General features: G+C 41.9%; 1 protein-coding gene across 1 annotated transcript; it reads right to left on the bottom strand.

The window, feature by feature from the left end:
• Nucleotides 1–2,791: 2,791 nt before the first annotated feature.
• APOH (apolipoprotein H) lies at nucleotides 2,792–16,686 on the bottom strand. The gene is made up of 8 exons (XM_045986623.1): nucleotides 16,578–16,686; nucleotides 15,732–15,908; nucleotides 14,167–14,263; nucleotides 12,978–13,054; nucleotides 10,695–10,883; nucleotides 6,827–7,006; nucleotides 4,951–5,148; nucleotides 2,792–2,946 (listed from the first exon to the last, which is right to left on the bottom strand). Exons 1-8 carry the CDS (start codon nucleotides 16,639–16,641, stop codon nucleotides 2,891–2,893), a joined length of 1,038 nt encoding a protein of 345 aa, XP_045842579.1. The 5' UTR covers nucleotides 16,642–16,686; the 3' UTR covers nucleotides 2,792–2,890.
• Between the last annotated feature and the right edge of the window lie 906 nt (nucleotides 16,687–17,592).

Below are 17,592 nucleotides of genomic sequence, written 5' to 3'. Positions count from 1 at the left end.
GTACTTTCCACTCAGTTTTGTTGTAAACCTAAAACTACTCTAAAGAAATAATAAAGCATTAAAAAATAAATGGTATAACAATTTTAAATATACGATATATGTTCTTGTTCTGTTTCCTTTGTTGCATGTGGGGTTTTTTTCTTTTTATGTTGTTTATGTCCTTTCAACATCAAGATGTTCCAAATCTTTCTTGAAAGGGGGCGTGGTAGGACATACACAGTGTGAAAATATTGAAAACCTTTTACACCAGTTGATAGATAGCTGTTGCCCCAAATCGCTGAGTACCAACCATGCGGCCAACAGCTCTTCCCATAAGACCTTGTGCCCTGCTTTCACCAGTCTAAATGAAGGGTAATGCCTCATACATCAGGAGGCTTTCAGCCCCAATGCCCCAACCCAGCCCCCAGTCCATTCTGATTGGCCCATATCCTACTGGTTATACCCTTGAGATGGGTCGTGGTAATACTTAAGTAAATAATCCCTCATTGGGTATGTTCGTTCATTGGGTATAAGCTGGACTATAGAACTTTAAAAATTCTGGATTATGTCTCAGTTGATCCAAGTAGGTAATGGCCTCGTGAAAGAACAGGAAAGCTTAATTGTGTGTCTTTATTAAGAGGCCCTCAGAGATAGAGCAAACGACCTTGGAGCTCAGGTCGGCATTAGAAAGTTCCCCAATAACCACTCAACAAATAAAGAAAATCACTAACATTCACGGCTCCATAGTCCTGTTCAAGTGAGCTGAGGGACAGTGAGCAATTTAAAATTTTTTCTTATGTATTTTTTAAAATTTTGAAATAATAAAATTAATCAGGAAAACATTTGTAACAAAAAGGAGGATAATAGAAAAACATGTTCTCTCCTTTTCTGGAGCAAACCTTGCGATCATGTCTGGAGCAGGAGGAGACGCTCTAAAATGTTTACTGCTGTCTTGTCATTCTTAGTCCTGTTACACGGGATGCGGGGGGAGGGTCTTGTCATTCTTAGTCCTGTTACACGGGATGCGGGGGGAGGGTCTTGTCATTCTTAGTCCTGTTACACGGGATGCGGGGGGAGGGTCTTGTCATTCTTAGTCCTGTTACACGGGATGCGGGGGGAGGGTCTTGTCATTCTTAGTCCTGTTACACGGGATGCGGGGGGAGGGTCTCTTTTATTTTTTTATTTTAAGGATTTTATTTATTTATTTATTTATTTTTAGAGAGAGAGATTGGGAGGAGGGGAGGAACAGAGGAAGAGGGAGAAAGAGACTTGTGCCGAGTGTAGAGCAGGTCTCCATCTCACGACCCCTGAGATCATGACCTGAGCCAAAATGAAGAGCCAGACACTTAACCGAATGAGCCACCCAGATTCTCTGGGAGGTCCACTTTAAAAATAGTACATAAGAAGTTAAAGGAAACTGTGGGTGTAAAGCTTTGTGCTAAGAGAGGAAGTCCAGAGCAGAAGGCTCTTTTGCTCAGCAAAATCCCCAAATAGGGCTTTTTGGTTTACAAAGAGGAGGTATCAAATGGTCTCAAACCCAAACCCAAAGGCCCAGAGAGGGAAAGACAATACAGAAAGGAGGGATTGAGGAAGAAAAAGTAAAACTTTTTTAAGGTTAAGTAATGGGAATGTGGAGCTTTCGAATGACCACCTTGGGGGTGGGGGGAAGCAAAGGAGGAGCAGAGAAATATCTTGGAAGAGAGATCTGGCCCCCACCCACAGCAAGCAGGTCAAACACTAATGAAAAAGCATCAGTGAGGGAATTTTGGGGAGACAGATTTCAAGAGTAGTGACAGTTCCTATTTGTAGAGCTGGCAAAGAGAAACACCTTTTTCTAGTACTTTTATAAAAACGAGGAATATTAAAAAATAAAAAATAATTAAAAATTAAAATAAATTAAAACAAAATAAAAACAAAAAGAGGGGGGAAAAAGACGGGGCAGTAGCTGGAAAAAGCTGTCAGACAATAGGAAGGGTTTTTGTAAAGGGTAATATTACCGTATATTTCTACACTGATAGAAATGGTCCAATAGGAAGAAAAAAAATAAAAATGGAAGATCACTCGTGGCAGGAGCAAAATCCTTAAGTGGGAGAGAGAAGATGGGATCCAGTGCATATGGTTTGCCCCTAGATGGGAACTGAGTTTATCCACTGCAAAAAGACAGAAGGCAGAGAATCTGGTACAGGTAGTAGTAAGATGACAGATTTGATCATGGGAAGATTTTTCATTTTATTTATTTTTTTAAAAATTTGTTTAGAGACAGCATGCACCAGTGAGGGTTGGGGGGAGCAGAAGGAGAGGGAGAGAGAGACTCTCCAGCAGACTCCCTGCTGGGGCTCGATTTCCCCAACCCTGAGATTACATAACCTGTGCCTAAATCAAGAGTTGCTTAACCCTCTGAGCTACCCAGGCACCCCATGGAAAGGTCTTTTAAAGGGTCTTTTCTATTTTCTTGGTGCAAGAAGAGGAAGATTATCAGATGAGGGTGAGGGGAGAGAAGGCAGCCTGAGAAGGGTTGAGAAGAGAAGTAGCCACCTTGGAGAGGAGGGGAGTGCACAAATTAGAGAAATACAGTAAGACTGCCAGGCAGAGCTGAGGGCTTGTGTGATGGTTCTCGGGACCAGTCTATGAAAAATACTGCTGTTGGTTAAGGTGAAATTATTTGAGAGTAGAACCAGGGAGAGCCGAACTAGGTTACCTGGGTAATTGTGTACCCTTTCCGTTCCACATCACGAAATGGCCAAGTTCCAAGTGTCTGGGTTTCTTAACCAGCTAACATAACCAAAAGGAAGCTACCACGCTGCAGCGAGAAATGGAATAAATTCAGCCACTTTATTTTTCCACTTCTGTCATGTTCCTTGGACAAACACCAATTCAAGTGCGCCATTTAATTTTGAATCTGAAAACCAGTTTAGCATGGTTTCACATCTGATGCATCGGTTTTCCAGAAAGCCAGAGAGCTATGTTCTGTTTGGGAAGAGAAAGAGAAAGATTCTAAGAGAAATGATCATTTCTTAAATTTGCTAAGTGCCTAAGCCAAATCAAATAGATTTTACCAACGGGTGGGAAAATTTAATTATATGAATAAAACCATTGACTGTGAGGTTTCAGTGACAGGAGAAAACATCAGGGAAATGATAAGGCACTCATTTCCAAGAGAGAAAATAAAAGGTTCTGTATAATTCTGACAGTCAAGATTAAAAGAAAAAAAAAAAAGAAACCAACTGTATCAGCCTTTTATTTATTCTCAATGCACTAACAGTGCGGTATCTGTCTGAAGACTGTAAGGAACAATGGCCCGAAGAAATACATCAACAAAACTCAGCTTGGTTTTTCAAAATTATCGCCTTCTAATATTTTGTGTACTGATTTGAATGAGGCTACAGGCCCTCTGTCAATTTCAGTATTTAATATCTGCCTGGGGGGTCTGCTATATTTGAAACAATAACAATTTATCCAGTGCATTTCTAACCATTAGCGATTATAGTAACTATCATTGTTTGAACACTTCCTCTGTGGCATGGATCATATTTCTGGTAAACAAACCTATGAAGTAGGTGTGATTTTCATTCCCTTTTCCATCTCTAGCTGGTCATTTCTCAAACCCCTCATCTTTTCTAACCTGCCTGCCCAGTATAAGGCTGTCAGCGTTCTTGGAACATTTTGTTGTTGTTGTTGTTTAAGATTTTATTTATTTATTTGTCAGAGAGAGAGAGAGCACAAGCAGGGGGAGCAGCAGGCAGAGGGAGAAGTATTCTCCCTGCTGAGCAGGGAGCCTGATGTGGGGCTGGATCCCAGGCCGCTGGAATAATGATCTGAGCCAAAGGCAGAAACTAAGCCACCCAGGTATCCCTCTTGGATCCCACTTCTAAACTAAGACGCAATAGTACCTTCAGCCTCTGGTTCATTCTTCCTTCATAGTACAAAGCTATTTAAGCCCTAAACCTGAAAATTTAAAAATTTGGCAGTTCTAAATGCTGATCATTGTATACTCTTGATCTCACACAAACATAACCTCATCCTCCTTAAAGTATTTTGTTCTAATGAATACTTTGCCCTAATGAAGACTTTTCAAAGTCCAGGAATTGCTGAAGAAAGAGGAAAAAAATGTTAGAAGATCTATAAACTAATCACCATTACTATGAGCTACTTTGTAATTGGGGTGAGTTCTCTGTAATTTGGGACTGAGGGGTAGTAAATATTATTTTTTTTAAATCCCCAACTTTTTTTAAAGTTTTTTAAAATTTATTTATTTGACAGAGATCACAAGTAGGCAGAGAGGCAGGGAGAGAGGGGGAAGCAGGCTCCCTGCTGAGCAGAGAGCCCAATGCAAATGCAGGGCTTGATCCCAGAACCCTGGGATCATGACCTGAGCAGAAGGCAGAGGCTTTAACCCACTGAGTCACCCAGGCGCCCCAAGTAAATATTATTATTATTCAATATTCCATGCAATATTATTTTTTGAGCTTAATCTAGAATTAGGCAAGATAGCATAATTCATCTCAATAGTCACTGAATAAAACTGCAACCCTGAGCTTTAAGGAAAAGAATTGGAAAGGAAAATGTTAATGCAAGTGGAGAAAATGAATCCGTTTATGGCTTCATCTCACTGTTTTCTCCTGCTCCCCTGCTCTTTTTAAAAATCTGGTGGCCAGGGCCAGCTGGGTAGCTCAGTCAGTGAAGTGTCTGCTTTCAGCTCAGGTTATGATTCCTGCGTCCTGGGATAGAGTTCCTCACCCAGCTCCCTGCTCAATGGGGAGTCTGCTTCCCCCTCTCTCTCTCTGCCTGCCTCTCTGCCTACTTGCGATCTCTCTCTCTGTAAAATAAATAAATAAAATATTAAAAAAAAAAAGGAAAGAAAATCCAGAGGCTAAACTCACATGGCTTCTTGTAATCATTATGTCATTAAAGTACTTACTATGGTGAGAGGCAAGTGGGAATCCCAGCTAAAATTACCAGAGTCAGACTCACCCTTGAAGCACTTGGGGATTTCAATGGTGCCATCAATGCACTGAGCATCCTCTGTATAGCTACACTTCTTCTCCTTATTCTTGCAGAAGAACGAAACTTTCTCACCATGTGGCATACCATTCTTGAATTTGTCTTGAAGCTTTACTTTCTGTCCTTGGTATAGCACTGTCGCTTTTTTAACAGATAATTTACAAGAAGCTGAAAGACACAATATTCGTGGTCAAGACTTAGGAGTTCAGTGAGTCTTCCTTAAGGACAATGTAGCATTTAAATCAGTCGATGAGTATGCTTGAAACACATTGCTCAAGACAGGAAGATTCCAAGAATGTTCATAGTGAGTAACGTCAGTGTCATGGCCAATAGAAGTTCTTTATCCATAGAACCATTAATCATGGCTTCCAAGATGCCCTTTTCTCCCCCTATAGTACCTACATAATAAGGTCAGAGCAGAAGCATCAGATTTTAGGTTTCCAAGAAAAAGAACTTCTACAAGATACTGCCATTTTATATAAACCTCCACTGCCCCACTGAGATCTTATTTATTGAGCTAATGCAGCCATCCGACAGCTACTGTGAGAGTTGGCTGATGATAGTTCACAAATGCTCCTTTCTCTGCAAAGTTGCCCTCAGCCATAAGGGAGCCGCCTCTTCCAGGAGCAAATCAGCCTCCACACCGGGGTCAGGGAAGAGAGCAGCCCATAGCCAATGACGGACCGATAAGGGAATATAAAAAGCAGGTCCCCATGCCTTTTGGTGGAATCAACTCTGGCATAGAATTCATGGTCCAGAGCTCCCAAGGGGATGAAATTGAAACTAGACTCTATTTGAGACCACCTGTTTGTTCAAAATTTGGTCCCAGGATCATCAGCAGCTGTATCGCTTGGGAACTTGAGCAAATTCTCAGGTCCCATCCCAGATCTACTGAATCAAAAACTCTGGGTTTAAATAAGCCCTCCAGGTGATTCTGGGACACAGTGACGTTTGAGAACCAGTGCCCTACTGGAGCCTACCTGCCTCACTTCCTCCTGAGACACACACTGAGTAAATCACCTGCACCTGAATCCCTGTCTCAGGCTCTGTTTCTAGGGGACCCCAACCTAAGACACTACTTACACAACGTTTTGCCTGCTGTGCCTGGTTTCCTTTTCTGCTTAAACTGCCCAGCCCTGTAATGACCAGTGCAGAAATACAGTGCTAGGTAACTGTTCTCTGCATAAGCATGACCCTGGATCAAGGATAGGCACCTAACTCAAAAGGAACCCGTGTTTCCAGGAAAAGATGCCAGTTAGTGATGAACCCTTTGCTTGAGAGGTCCTGGTGCAGAGTCAAGCCAGTTTTGAGGAGAGTGAGCAGGGAAACATGAAGATGAGAGAGAACATGAGGTCACTGAGATATGGAAAGAGTAGCAATAGGGCCTGGTTTCAGTTCAAATCCTCAGGAGGACCAGTTGTATTTCATGTCTTCGTCATTCCTCATCAATGTCCATGTGCTCACCTGTTGCCTGTTTATGATAAACCCCTATTTCCTTGAACTAGCTTGAATGTGTGGTTGGTTTTTTGCAGCAACAAGAAGAGTCTAGACTAGAACAAAACAGAAAAGGATGCTCGCAGGGAAACGAGCACAGGAAACCCACACCATTTTCCATATCATCAGTGCTTACAAGGGATGTGTGTATCTCCTACAGTTTCATCTCAAACATGCTTGCTAAGCATGAAGCTCCCAAGGCACATGTGAGTCCTAGAGTCTTTCACATAAAAATAACTGTGAAACACGTCTGAGCAACAAGCAGAAAATGATTGGAACAAGAAAATGGCAAGTAAAAGTAATCCACTGAGTAAGTTCAGGGAGATGTTAAGACTGCACCCCTATTTCATACCTTTACAACTTGGTTGTGCGGACCAGTTTCCAAATTTGTTACATTCTACTTCTTCTGGGCCATCCAAGACGTATGTATCATGGCAACCATATGTGGCTTTATCCTTGTAATAAAGTGCTTGTTTTGCAGGATAGTTCACAAACCCATTGTCTGGTCTTGATGGGAACGGGCATTTTACTTCTAAAAAGTATATTCAGTAAGACGTATTAGTTCTATGTATGCTCTTCCACAGTTACAAAATACTTACATTCCAATCTCCATTACCCCACTGAGTCACTGGGTGTTCCTGTAACTGGAAATCAATTTCTAGGGACCTAGGTGCTTAATCCTGTACCCCTTTTCTTATGCCCACAGGACCCTAGATATTATAAAGGAAAAAACAATACTTTGAAAGTAAATCGATGAGTTACCAAGTGTTTTGGGCTCTCATACAATAGCAAGGTGTTATTTATTCCAAATTTCCTCTGCATGCAGTCTAAAATGGTGGGTTTCAAAAAAGAAAAAAAGATTCTGCCTCTTTTAATCAACAAACCATGAAATTAGAACACAAAGCCTCCCTCCACGCACACTAGCTCACCATTATTGGATTTTAGATGGTAAATCTAATTCTTTTTTTTTTTTTAAGATTTTATTTATTTATTTGACAGAGAGATCACCAGTAGGCAGAGAGGCAGGCAGAGAGAGAGAGGGGGAAGCGGGCTCCCTGCTGAGCAGAAAGCCCGATGCAGGGCTCAATCCCAAGTCCCTGAGATCATGACCTGAACCGAAGGCAGAGGCTTAACCCACTGAGCCACCCAGGCACCCCTAGATGTTAAATCTAATTCTTATGAATGTCTTTAGTCTGTACGAGAAGCCAGAATGAAATATGAAGGAGAAACATGATGTTTTTCCTGGCACCTGAATCTATGAGTCTCTAATAGTATTTTAAAAATAGTCCAAGGAAGAAAAGTAAAGCATTTTTCTATAGAAGAATGCAAACTAATAAATATAGGAGAAAAGATAGAAAGGAAAAAGATAGAAAGCCACAGTTTGCAACCACCAGTGTTGTAACTGACTAAGTCGGGCATCATCAGAGGATGCCAACATGTCAGCGAGAGGGTAGATATTCACCCAGTCTCAAAGTATCACCCACCATTTGCTTCCAAAGAGGAAAAGATGCCTTTACCAAGAGATCTAACACAACCTACCCGAACGAGGGATCAAACAAACCATGACCAGCAATTCCTCCTGATGTGATCGAATGAATTCTTTATGAAATTATTTAGCTTGAATCTAATCACAAGTAAATCATCACCTAGATTCAGAGTATGGAACATTCTACAAGACAGCTAGCCTGTATTCTTTAAAAATATCAAGGAAGGGCACCTGGGTGGTTCAATCAGTTAAGCAGCATCTGACTCTTTTTTTTTTTTTTTGTAAGATTTTATTTATTTATTTGACAGGGAGAGAGAGCGAGAGCACAAGAAGGGGAAGCAGCAGGCAGAAGGAGAAGCAGGCTCCCTACCAAGGAAGAAGCCCAATGTGGGGCTCGACCCCAAGACCCTGGGATCAGGACCTGAGCCAAAGATAGATGCTTAACTGACTGAGCCACCCAGGCACCCAGGCACTCAGGCATCCCTAAGCATCTGACTCTTGATTTTGTCTCAGGCTGTGATCTCATGGTTGAGAGATTGAGCCCCAGGCCCGGCTCCACGCTGGACATGGAGTCTGCTTGGCATCCACTTTCTCCTTCTCCCTCTGCCCCTCCCCCCCCACAAATGCTACCTCTCTCTCTATAAAAATAAAATATAAATAAATAAAAATAAAAACGGCAAGTAAAGACTACTAAAAAGGCAGGGGATCATTCTTTTTTAAAAAAAGATTGTAGGGGCACCTGGGTGGCTCAGTGGGTTAAGCCTCTGCCTTCAGTTCAGGTCATGATCTCAGGGTCCTGGGATCGAGCCCCGTATCAAGTTCTCTGCTCAGCGGGGAGCCTGCTTCTTCCTCTCTCTCTCCGCCTGCCTCTCTACCTACTTGTAATCTCTCTTTCTGTCAAATAAATAAATAAAATCTTTTAAAAAAAAAGATTGTGTTTATTTATTTGAGAGAGAGACAGAGACAGAGAGAATGAGCATGGGTAGGGGGAAGGTGAGGGGCAGTGGGACTGGGAGAGGGAGAAGGAGAAGCAGACTCCCATTTGAGCAGGGAACCCAACGCGGGACTCAATCCCAGGACCCTGAGATCATGACCTGAGCAGAAGGAAGATGCTTCACCGACTAAGCCACCCAGGTGTCCCGCAGGGGATCATTCTATAACCAACGGAGACTAAGGAGACATGACAGCTAAACCAAATGTGTAGTTCTTGATGAGATCCCATGTAAAACGAAACATATGTCTAAGAACAATTTGGGGTCAATTGGGAGGAAATTTCCACATGAAATAAATGTTAATTATTTATATTATTATAATAGTTTAAATCGTTATTGTTAATAATTCAAAACACATTAAATGTCTTGCCTACAAGAACATTGTTAGAGCATTCCTGCTGAAGTATCTGTGGGTGTCATGATGTGTACAACTTATTTTCAGATGGCACAGGAAGAAAAAGCATCTGTCTATGGAAAGAGAAGGAGAGAGACCAAAAAAAGTTACAACATGTTGATGGTTGATACATGTAGGTGAAAGGCTGGGAGGGGGGGAAAGAACCTACTGCTTAGGACTTGAGAGAATTAAATGAGATGAGATGACGCATAGAGCAGGAGACCAGTACCTGACCCAGAGTCTGAATCCCACAGAAGGTGCTAGGAGTTACTACTGGTAGTTTCCCCATGCTAAAAAGCATTTATGCTTTGAATCATTCAGAAGAAATCAGCAAGATCTGCTAGAGGAGAAAGTAGCAGTCCTTAGTGTCACTCCTTGTGTGCGTGATAGAGTCTATAATTTGTCTACTTGTTTTGCAGTTGACAAATTCAAAGATAATGGTGATAGATCAAATTAAAAGAGGAAGGGGGCACCTGGGTGGCTCAGTTGGTCAAGGGTCCCACTCTTGATTTTGGCTTAAGTCATGATCTCAGAGTCCTGGGATTGAGCCTCATGTCAGGCTTTGTGCTGGGCATGGAGCCTGCTTAAGATTCTCTCCCTCCCCACCCTATGAGCACATGCATTTTTTTTCTCTCTCTCTCTCAAAAATAAAAATAAGTAGAAGAGGAAGAATTTTCATAATTTTTAAAATCAAATTTTTTTAAGATTTTATTTATTTATTTGATAGAGAGAGATCACAAGTAGGCAGAGAGGCAGGCAGAGAGAGTGGAGGAAGCAGGCTCACTGCCAAGCAGAGAGCCCAATGTGGGACTCGATCCCAGGACCCTGGGATCAAGACCTGAACTGAAGGCAGAGGCTTAACTCCCTGAGCCACCCAGGCGCCCCTAAATCAAATGTTCTTGTGATTCTTAAATTTAGGTGGACTATAAGAGCTTGGGGCAATCCAACTACAGCCCAGTTTTTCACCGTCATCTCCTAGAACTCCCCAATTTAATCCTTCTCCCCACCAATCTCACTACCATATTTGACTGTCCATGCATATACCCTGTTCTCTCACGGCTCTCTAACTTCCCATAACTCCCCCTCATTCTCCACTTCTCTTCTGGGAAGCCCTCCCAGGCAGCTCCAAACAGTTCATGCATTATATAGAATTCTCCTGATGTCAGAAGCCAGGTGTCCTTCATCTGGTATCCCCAACACCCAGCACACTGCCCAGAACATGGTAGATGCCAATAAACATGTATTGAACAAGGCCATTGGAAACACTCGATGAGAGTGGAATTTCCCATACTTCTCAAAAATGGGATTCTACACTGTCATAATCGTTTTGTCTCGTCCTTGCACCTACCTCTGCATTCTGGTAATGCAGTCCAATTTCCATGTGCTGTGCAGGTAACTGTATCATTTCCAAACATGGCATAGTGCGGCAAACATTCGAAGACAGCTTTTGTTCCATAGAGGGAGTGGTTTTTAGTCAGTGACTTGAAATCACTAAGGGTTGCAAACTTCGGAATGGATGGTGGAGGGCAGGTTACAGCTGGAAAAAGAAAGAACGATCACTTTTATGAAATAGTTGAGTCTTTTAAAGCTATTCTTTCCAGAAAGGAAAACAACAAACAAACAACAACAACAACAAAAACAAAGATTAGCTTGAGAAAATGCAAAGTGGGATCAAATGCCAGGGTAAAAACAATCACTTAAAAAGTCACGGAAGAACGTATGACCTGAAAAATCAGATGTCCGAACCAGTGAAAAGACTGAGAAATGAAGTAAGTCTAAGTCTTGTCCCCACGAATCTGGCTCTTAAAATGACACAGTGCATAGGTCTCCATAAGGCTTTGATCCAAATGCTAGATGTTTCTGGAAGTCAGAGTTAGTGGAGGATAGAGGACCATCCTGCAATGAATGCTCATGAGAGCGCTTGGTACAACGTCCTCTGTGACACCTTCATTCCACTGCTGTCTTACACGGGTTTGTTCCCACCGAACATCTCCTCCTTCTGCACTCCGAATGCTTGGAGTTTGCACAAGTAGCTCTACATGGAGATATGGTCGGGGTTGTCATCCGACCTGACTAATACGGGGTTTCAATAAATCCAGGGAGAGTTATACTAATGTAAAGGAAGTTAGTGCAGAGCAGAATGTGATTTAATCTGAATTATTTAAATCCTTGCTACTCCAAGTGGGAAGCCTGCTAGAAATGCAGCAGCTCAGACGCCATCCAGACTGGTGGATCAGAATCTGCTTCTGAACGAGATGCCCGGATGATTCACGCGTCCATTAAAGTATGAGGAGTGTTGGTTTAGATTAGATGGAAGCTAAAGCAGATTTTCTGTTTGTAACCAAGAAGCAAAAGTGACTTTACGTAGTTGATGTAAACCTGCTTCCAAGGGAAACTGGAGGAACCGTCGTGATTTTTACTGCTGAGTAAAGAACTCTACTTTAGCCTTAAAAACCTTTTGTTTGGGGCGCCTGGGTGGCTCAGTGGGTTGGGCCGCTGCCTTCGGCTCGGGTCATGATCTCGGGGTCCTGGGATCGAGTCCCGCGTGGGGCTCTCTGCTCAGCAGGGAGCCTGCTTCCCTCTCTCTCTCTCTCTGCCTGCCTCTCTATGTACTTGTGATCTGTCTCTGTCAAATAAACGTTTAAAAAAAAAAAAAACCTTTTGTTTGGGTAGTTCAACTTTTCTCAAACGATCATTGATTTGAAATTGCTTGACTTTTTTACTGGCTCTTGTTAGGACAGATCTCAGTGAAATGTTGGAGAACCATAACCATGATTGTGACATGTGGGACTCCTGGTCGAAGATTGGTCTCCTGTGACTCACAATAAGAACACCCTTGCCTCCATCAGCAATGTCCAGAGCAGCCCCTGACTGCGTGGCTGAGGGTCCCGGAATAAACCAGCAGTGTGTTTTGAAGCAAACCCACTCTAGTCCTATGAGGCGAGGCCCTTTGATGGAGTCTAAGGTCACTGCGAAGGTTACTTTCCTATGTTCCTCATCACTAGACACACTCGCCAGAGGGCAGACCACTCTCCTTCAGCCATACAGCCTCAGTGCTGAGAAGAGAACATGACACACATTAGGTCTCCAATACTCATTTATGTGTCTCATAATGAGATCTCATATGAGACAAATATCTCATAAATGAGGTATATCTCATATGTATATCTCTTACGTGTATCTCATATGTATATCTCTTACATAAATTAGATACATAAATGGATGAATGTATAAATGAATGAATGAGGTCCCAGAGTGGCAGAAAGATTGTTTCCAGTTCTTCTAGTCAAATGATGGCTATCCCAGGTTGACCAATATCACACGTAGCCAAGCCCCTGCCAAAAACTGTGAGAGTGAGGGAAAGAATAAGCCCAAGTATCACTGGTTTCACCAGGTGGAGGATACAAATGTGATCAGAGTCGAATGCTTCCCTTCTGTCCTTCCAAAAGGGTTGTTGCATCCTCCAAGGTAAGATGATATCGGGTGGAACACTTGCATAAGGATGAGCAACCATCCCAAGGAGTGAGGACTGAGGGGTTTCCAGGTCAGGGAATGTACAGTGTTGAGACCAGCAAAGACCCAGGCGAAACAACTAATCTCTCTCCCCAGAACTGGGGACCCACAGACTCACGAGTACAGACAGGAAGGTCAACATTCCATTTTCCTTCCTCGGTGCATTGAGCAGAACTGCTTCCATTCAGATAAAACCTGCAAAAAGACAATATAACCCATGAAGCAGTAAAATCACCCATCGATGGCATCTCAAATGTCCTCATTACTGAACATAGCCTCAGAGTCATGCTACCGACTTTCCCCCTATTTTGTAAGGCTGCTTTCTTGAGGAGCTCAGCACTCTTAAGGCTCATCAAATCTCCCAGCCCAGGACTGCAGGGGACTCACGGAAGAATGAGAAGTTTCCACAGCTGGAGGCGTAGAAGCCAAACCCCCAGATCCCTCTTTTCCAATCAGCAGACCAAAAATAACTGCTTCATACGCAGAGCAAAGAAGCATCTCTTCTTCAGGGTCACAAAACTGAATCAAACTGAGTCATGGCTACACTTCATTTCCTAAAACTATTCACTCTACTGAGATAAATGGGTGGAAACAATGCATCTATTTCCATAGAAAATGTAACGCTGTGCCAATTGCTTCAAGGTCCTTTTTCATCACACCCACAAGTTAATTGGTGTTTCGGATGAAAAGAGTTCATTTCTCTTTCACACATAGTATTTCTTCATTTCCAATCTCAAATAAGAATCCTCAGTAAAATTTTGCCCTAAGGTACAGCCAGCTGACCTATACCAACAATGTCACTGGTGGTGCCTTTGCTCATAAGGCCGCTGAGCTATGTGACCGACCGGACGTGCTTTCTGGCCGGGGATGCTAATCAACGGAACTACCTTCCAGACCAACACACTCCCTACTTCACCAGAGAATATCCTTCTGGAGACTCCCAGGTCAGTCAATCAAATTAGGTTCATATCTAAAGCCCAAGTCCAATTCCTAAAGTATTTTAACCTTCATGCCAAGTCCCAGAGATGATAAAGAATTACCATCCAGTTTTAATGGTCCCAATGCACCTCCTCAGTTAAGTAACTAACCAGAGAGGAAGTTGGATACAAGTAGCAACTTTATGTGTCACTAGCTGTTAAAGTCTCCACCCCTCCCCCATCCCAATGCCGCGGTGGTACAGATTAAAAGCAGGACTAAAAATGATCTATATTTAGCAACTCCAGCCGGAAGGCCAAAAATAAAATATGTCTTGATATTTAACGTAAGGACAGAGAGACATTCTTCCTCTGTTAGCTAGAAGTCCTTACCCGGGGTTACAAGCAAAACTGATCGTGTTGGGATATTCAAAAGTTGTGTAACGTACAGCTCCATTTTCTAAGATTCCAGCAAAAGGACATATTCTGGCTGTAATTTAAAGATAGAGAGGTAAATTTCAACTTATTGAGTTTTTTATTAGAGTAAAAACATATAAACTTGGGCACCTGGGTGGCTCAGTGGGTTAAAGCCGCTGCCTTCGGTGCAGGTTGTGATCCCAGGGTACTGGGATCGAGCCCTGCATGGGGCTTTCTGCTCAGCAGGGAGCCTGCTTCCCTTCCTCTCTCTCTGCCTGCCTCTCTGCCTACCTGTGATCTCTGAGTGTCAAATATATATATATATAAACTCATTTCTGTTCTTTGATCCAATAACTCTACTGTTAACTACTCTAAGAAAACAGCTCAAAATTATCAAATGATATATGCAAAAGAAGCTCATTGCACTGTTACCTCTAATAACAAAAATCAGACAGCCTAAATGTTTACCAACAAGTGGTTGTCTTGATTAATTATGGTAAATCAACAGTTGAACTCTTAGGCAGCCAACAAAATATGAATTACAAAGACTATGGAGACACTGTGAATATTTATGCCGATGAATATAGAAAAATACAAAAATGGTACCTACTTTCTGCAATGATGCAAAAATATATGTGGAAAGTAACTTGAAAAACTGAAATTGTTAGTATTCCAGAGTTATGACCGATTGAAAGAAAACTTTTCCCTCATGATGTTATAGCTGTTTTTCATGAAAAATCGTGTTTAGTCCTTTTTGAATCAAAAAGCAGACCAAAATTGCTCGTATGAAATATATGATTTTCACAAAGGCCATGTTCATATGACCAAAACAACCGGAGCTCAGAGAGACCTATAAAGTGATTTTTACTCTTTAACTTCTACATAAAAGGGCCAGAAATTCTATTGGGTCAATTGCTCCATATTTGACTGTAAAAAGAAATGCTGGTATGATAGCATAGAACCATGTACTGAGGAATAAAGAAAAGCAACCATCTACCATAAGGGGAGAGCAATAAATTTATATTTAAGTTTTTATATTATATTTATATATATAACATTATAACTTATTATAAATTCTGGTTATATAATCATGTATAATTCATATTATTATATTTATTGTAAATTATTGTAATACGATTCCATTAAATATACTTTCGTTTTGAGGCCAAGTCCAAATATATGATGATTCCTTGTGTTTTACTTTTTCAAAAGTCTCTTTGGCATCCGTTTAAATTTCAGAGTATCTGTACATCTTTTTTTTTTTTACATCTGCAGTGTCTCTCTCTCTCTCTTATTGTAGCAGGTCTCTTGTTTACATCTCTTCTAGTTCTGGGCTCTGCTCACCTCCTCCTCTCTAAATAGTACCTGTTACCTCTACTCTCTACTCCCATGAACACCACCCAGGTCCTCTTGTTTCTTCACAGCCTTCCACTCTGTGGCTCGCCTGGCCCTCTGTGCCCCCAACATGACAAAGAGCATTATCCACCAAGTGTCCTGAATCCCAATGAGGGGACAGCATGTGAGAGAAGGCACTGACTTACGGATACACCTCAGGGTGTTGACTGGCCAAAGTCCTGTGAGAGGGCAGGTGAACCGCCTCATCCCACCGTGGGACGTATAGCCCGGACGGCAGGTGTACACGATCTGCTCCCCTGGGTCATAGGTTCTTTTTAATGGAGTAACGGTGGCAAATGGTAGCTCATCTGGTTTGGGACAGGCTGAAATAGAGCACAAAGTGGTCAGTTAAGAAATCTACATTTTTCTAAAATAAGACAAAATCAGAGAGGAAGACAAATCACGGGAGACTGTTAACTGTAGGAAATAATTGAGGGTTGCTGGAAGGGAAGCGGTGGGGGGATGAGGTAACCGGTTGATGGGCATTAAGGAAGCAGTTGATGGAATGAGCACTGGGTGTGATAAGCAACTGATGAGTCACTAAACTCTACCTCTGAACCTAATAATACACTATATGTTAATTGATCTTAAAATTTTAAAAAGAAACTTATATTTTCATTTTTAAGCTCGGCTAGCACAAAAATGAAAAAACTAATGCTGCCAATAGTCACTATGCCAAATTCTGTACCAAATATTTCACATATGCAAGGTCTCATCTAATATCCTCAACTTTGAGGGGTACTATAGGTGTCCCCCTTTTATAGGTCGATACATCGAGGCTTCAGCTTGCTGAATATTTGGGGAGGAACTTTAAGTGTGGCAATCGTGAAGAATCAGTATCAATCCAGACTCCCCAGCATCCACACCTGAAAGAATTTTAATCATCATTACTGATCCCTGTCATATACTAAGGGCTTGGAGGTATTAATTATATTTGCAAAAGCAAAGAGTACTTACTCTTTGAGTACTTACTCAAAGCAAAGAGTACTTACTCCGTCCTGCAGTAGCAACATGGCAGAGAAAACTTGAGAACAAGAAAAGCCCCAGAGAAATCATTGTGGATGACTCACACAGGCACTACCAAAATGGTTTCCTCTGCTAAAAAGAGGGACGCAAATATAAAAGTGCTTAAACATTAACCTTTTCTCCTGTGTTCTTTTACCTCTGTAAATAGAAGGGAAAATATCACAATTTGAAAGGAACGCTGAGACCTACATTTTTTAATCATTTACTTTCACTTCTGTGGGTCTGTTGTGAAATCCTTGGCAAATGGTTTCCATCTTCATAACATTTATTTTAATGGCACAACATGGTCCATTATCACCTCGAATAGAATCCTGGTGATTCCCAGATTGTCAGGGCTCTACTCCAGACCTCTCATCCTCTATCCTTAGTTTTGTGTATGTAGTGGGTGGAACATCAGAAGCCTGGAGCACCTGCTTCCCCCACAGTCTTGATGGAGAAATTTTGGACCACCTCTGGCTTTTAGTCTTCACATCTCTAAAATGATATTCATTTCCAGATGTATGATTCTGAAGAACATCCACAAGGAGGCGTCTAAAACTACAATGCCTAAAAACCTGAGTTTATCATCTTCCCGCAGAAAAACAATGATTTCTTCCAGATTTCTGTTTTACTGTCAATTAGTAACAGATCATTCTGGGACCTCCAGGTGCAACCTCAAAGCTATCCTCAAATCCTCGGTCTTCTCACGTCAAGTCAACACGAAGTCCTTCTCGTCCTTCTCGTTGTTCTTAATACTTCTTAGATCTGTTGAGGCAGATTTCTAGATCTGTTTTAGGGACTGGAAAGTTGACATGAAGTTACAGGCTGGGACTCTGAGAAGAACAGAAGTTGAGTAGGAGGCGACAATGGCCAATGATGATGACGTTGCTTGGAGGGTTCAGAGAGGACCAGCCATGACTCCCTAATCCTCTCATGCATCCCCCACTGTCAGAGGGACTGAATATACAAGTGGACAATGGCCAGAAAATATATGAAGAAGAA

The sequence above is a fragment of the Meles meles genome, chromosome 18, assembly GCF_922984935.1.
Source record: "Meles meles chromosome 18, mMelMel3.1 paternal haplotype, whole genome shotgun sequence".
Taxonomy (NCBI): Eukaryota; Metazoa; Chordata; class Mammalia; order Carnivora; family Mustelidae; genus Meles; species Meles meles.
Note: the sequence above shows the minus strand (reverse complement) of the source record. Positions and strands in the feature narration are given on the sequence as shown.

Bases quoted from the DNA above. Each gene is read 5' to 3' on its own strand.
- APOH (XM_045986623.1), bottom strand. From the start codon at position 16,641: ATGATTTCTCTGGGGCTTTTCTTGTTCTCAAGTTTTCTCTGCCATGTT. The intron at 13,055-14,166 runs GTAAGGACTTCT...GTCTTTTTGCAG, and splicing joins AGTTTTGCTTGTAACCCCGG to GTTTTATCTGAATGGAAGCA. The intron at 2,947-4,950 runs GTGAGTCTGACT...CTTCCCAAACAG, and splicing joins AATCCCCAAGTGCTTCAAGG to AACATAGCTCTCTGGCTTTC.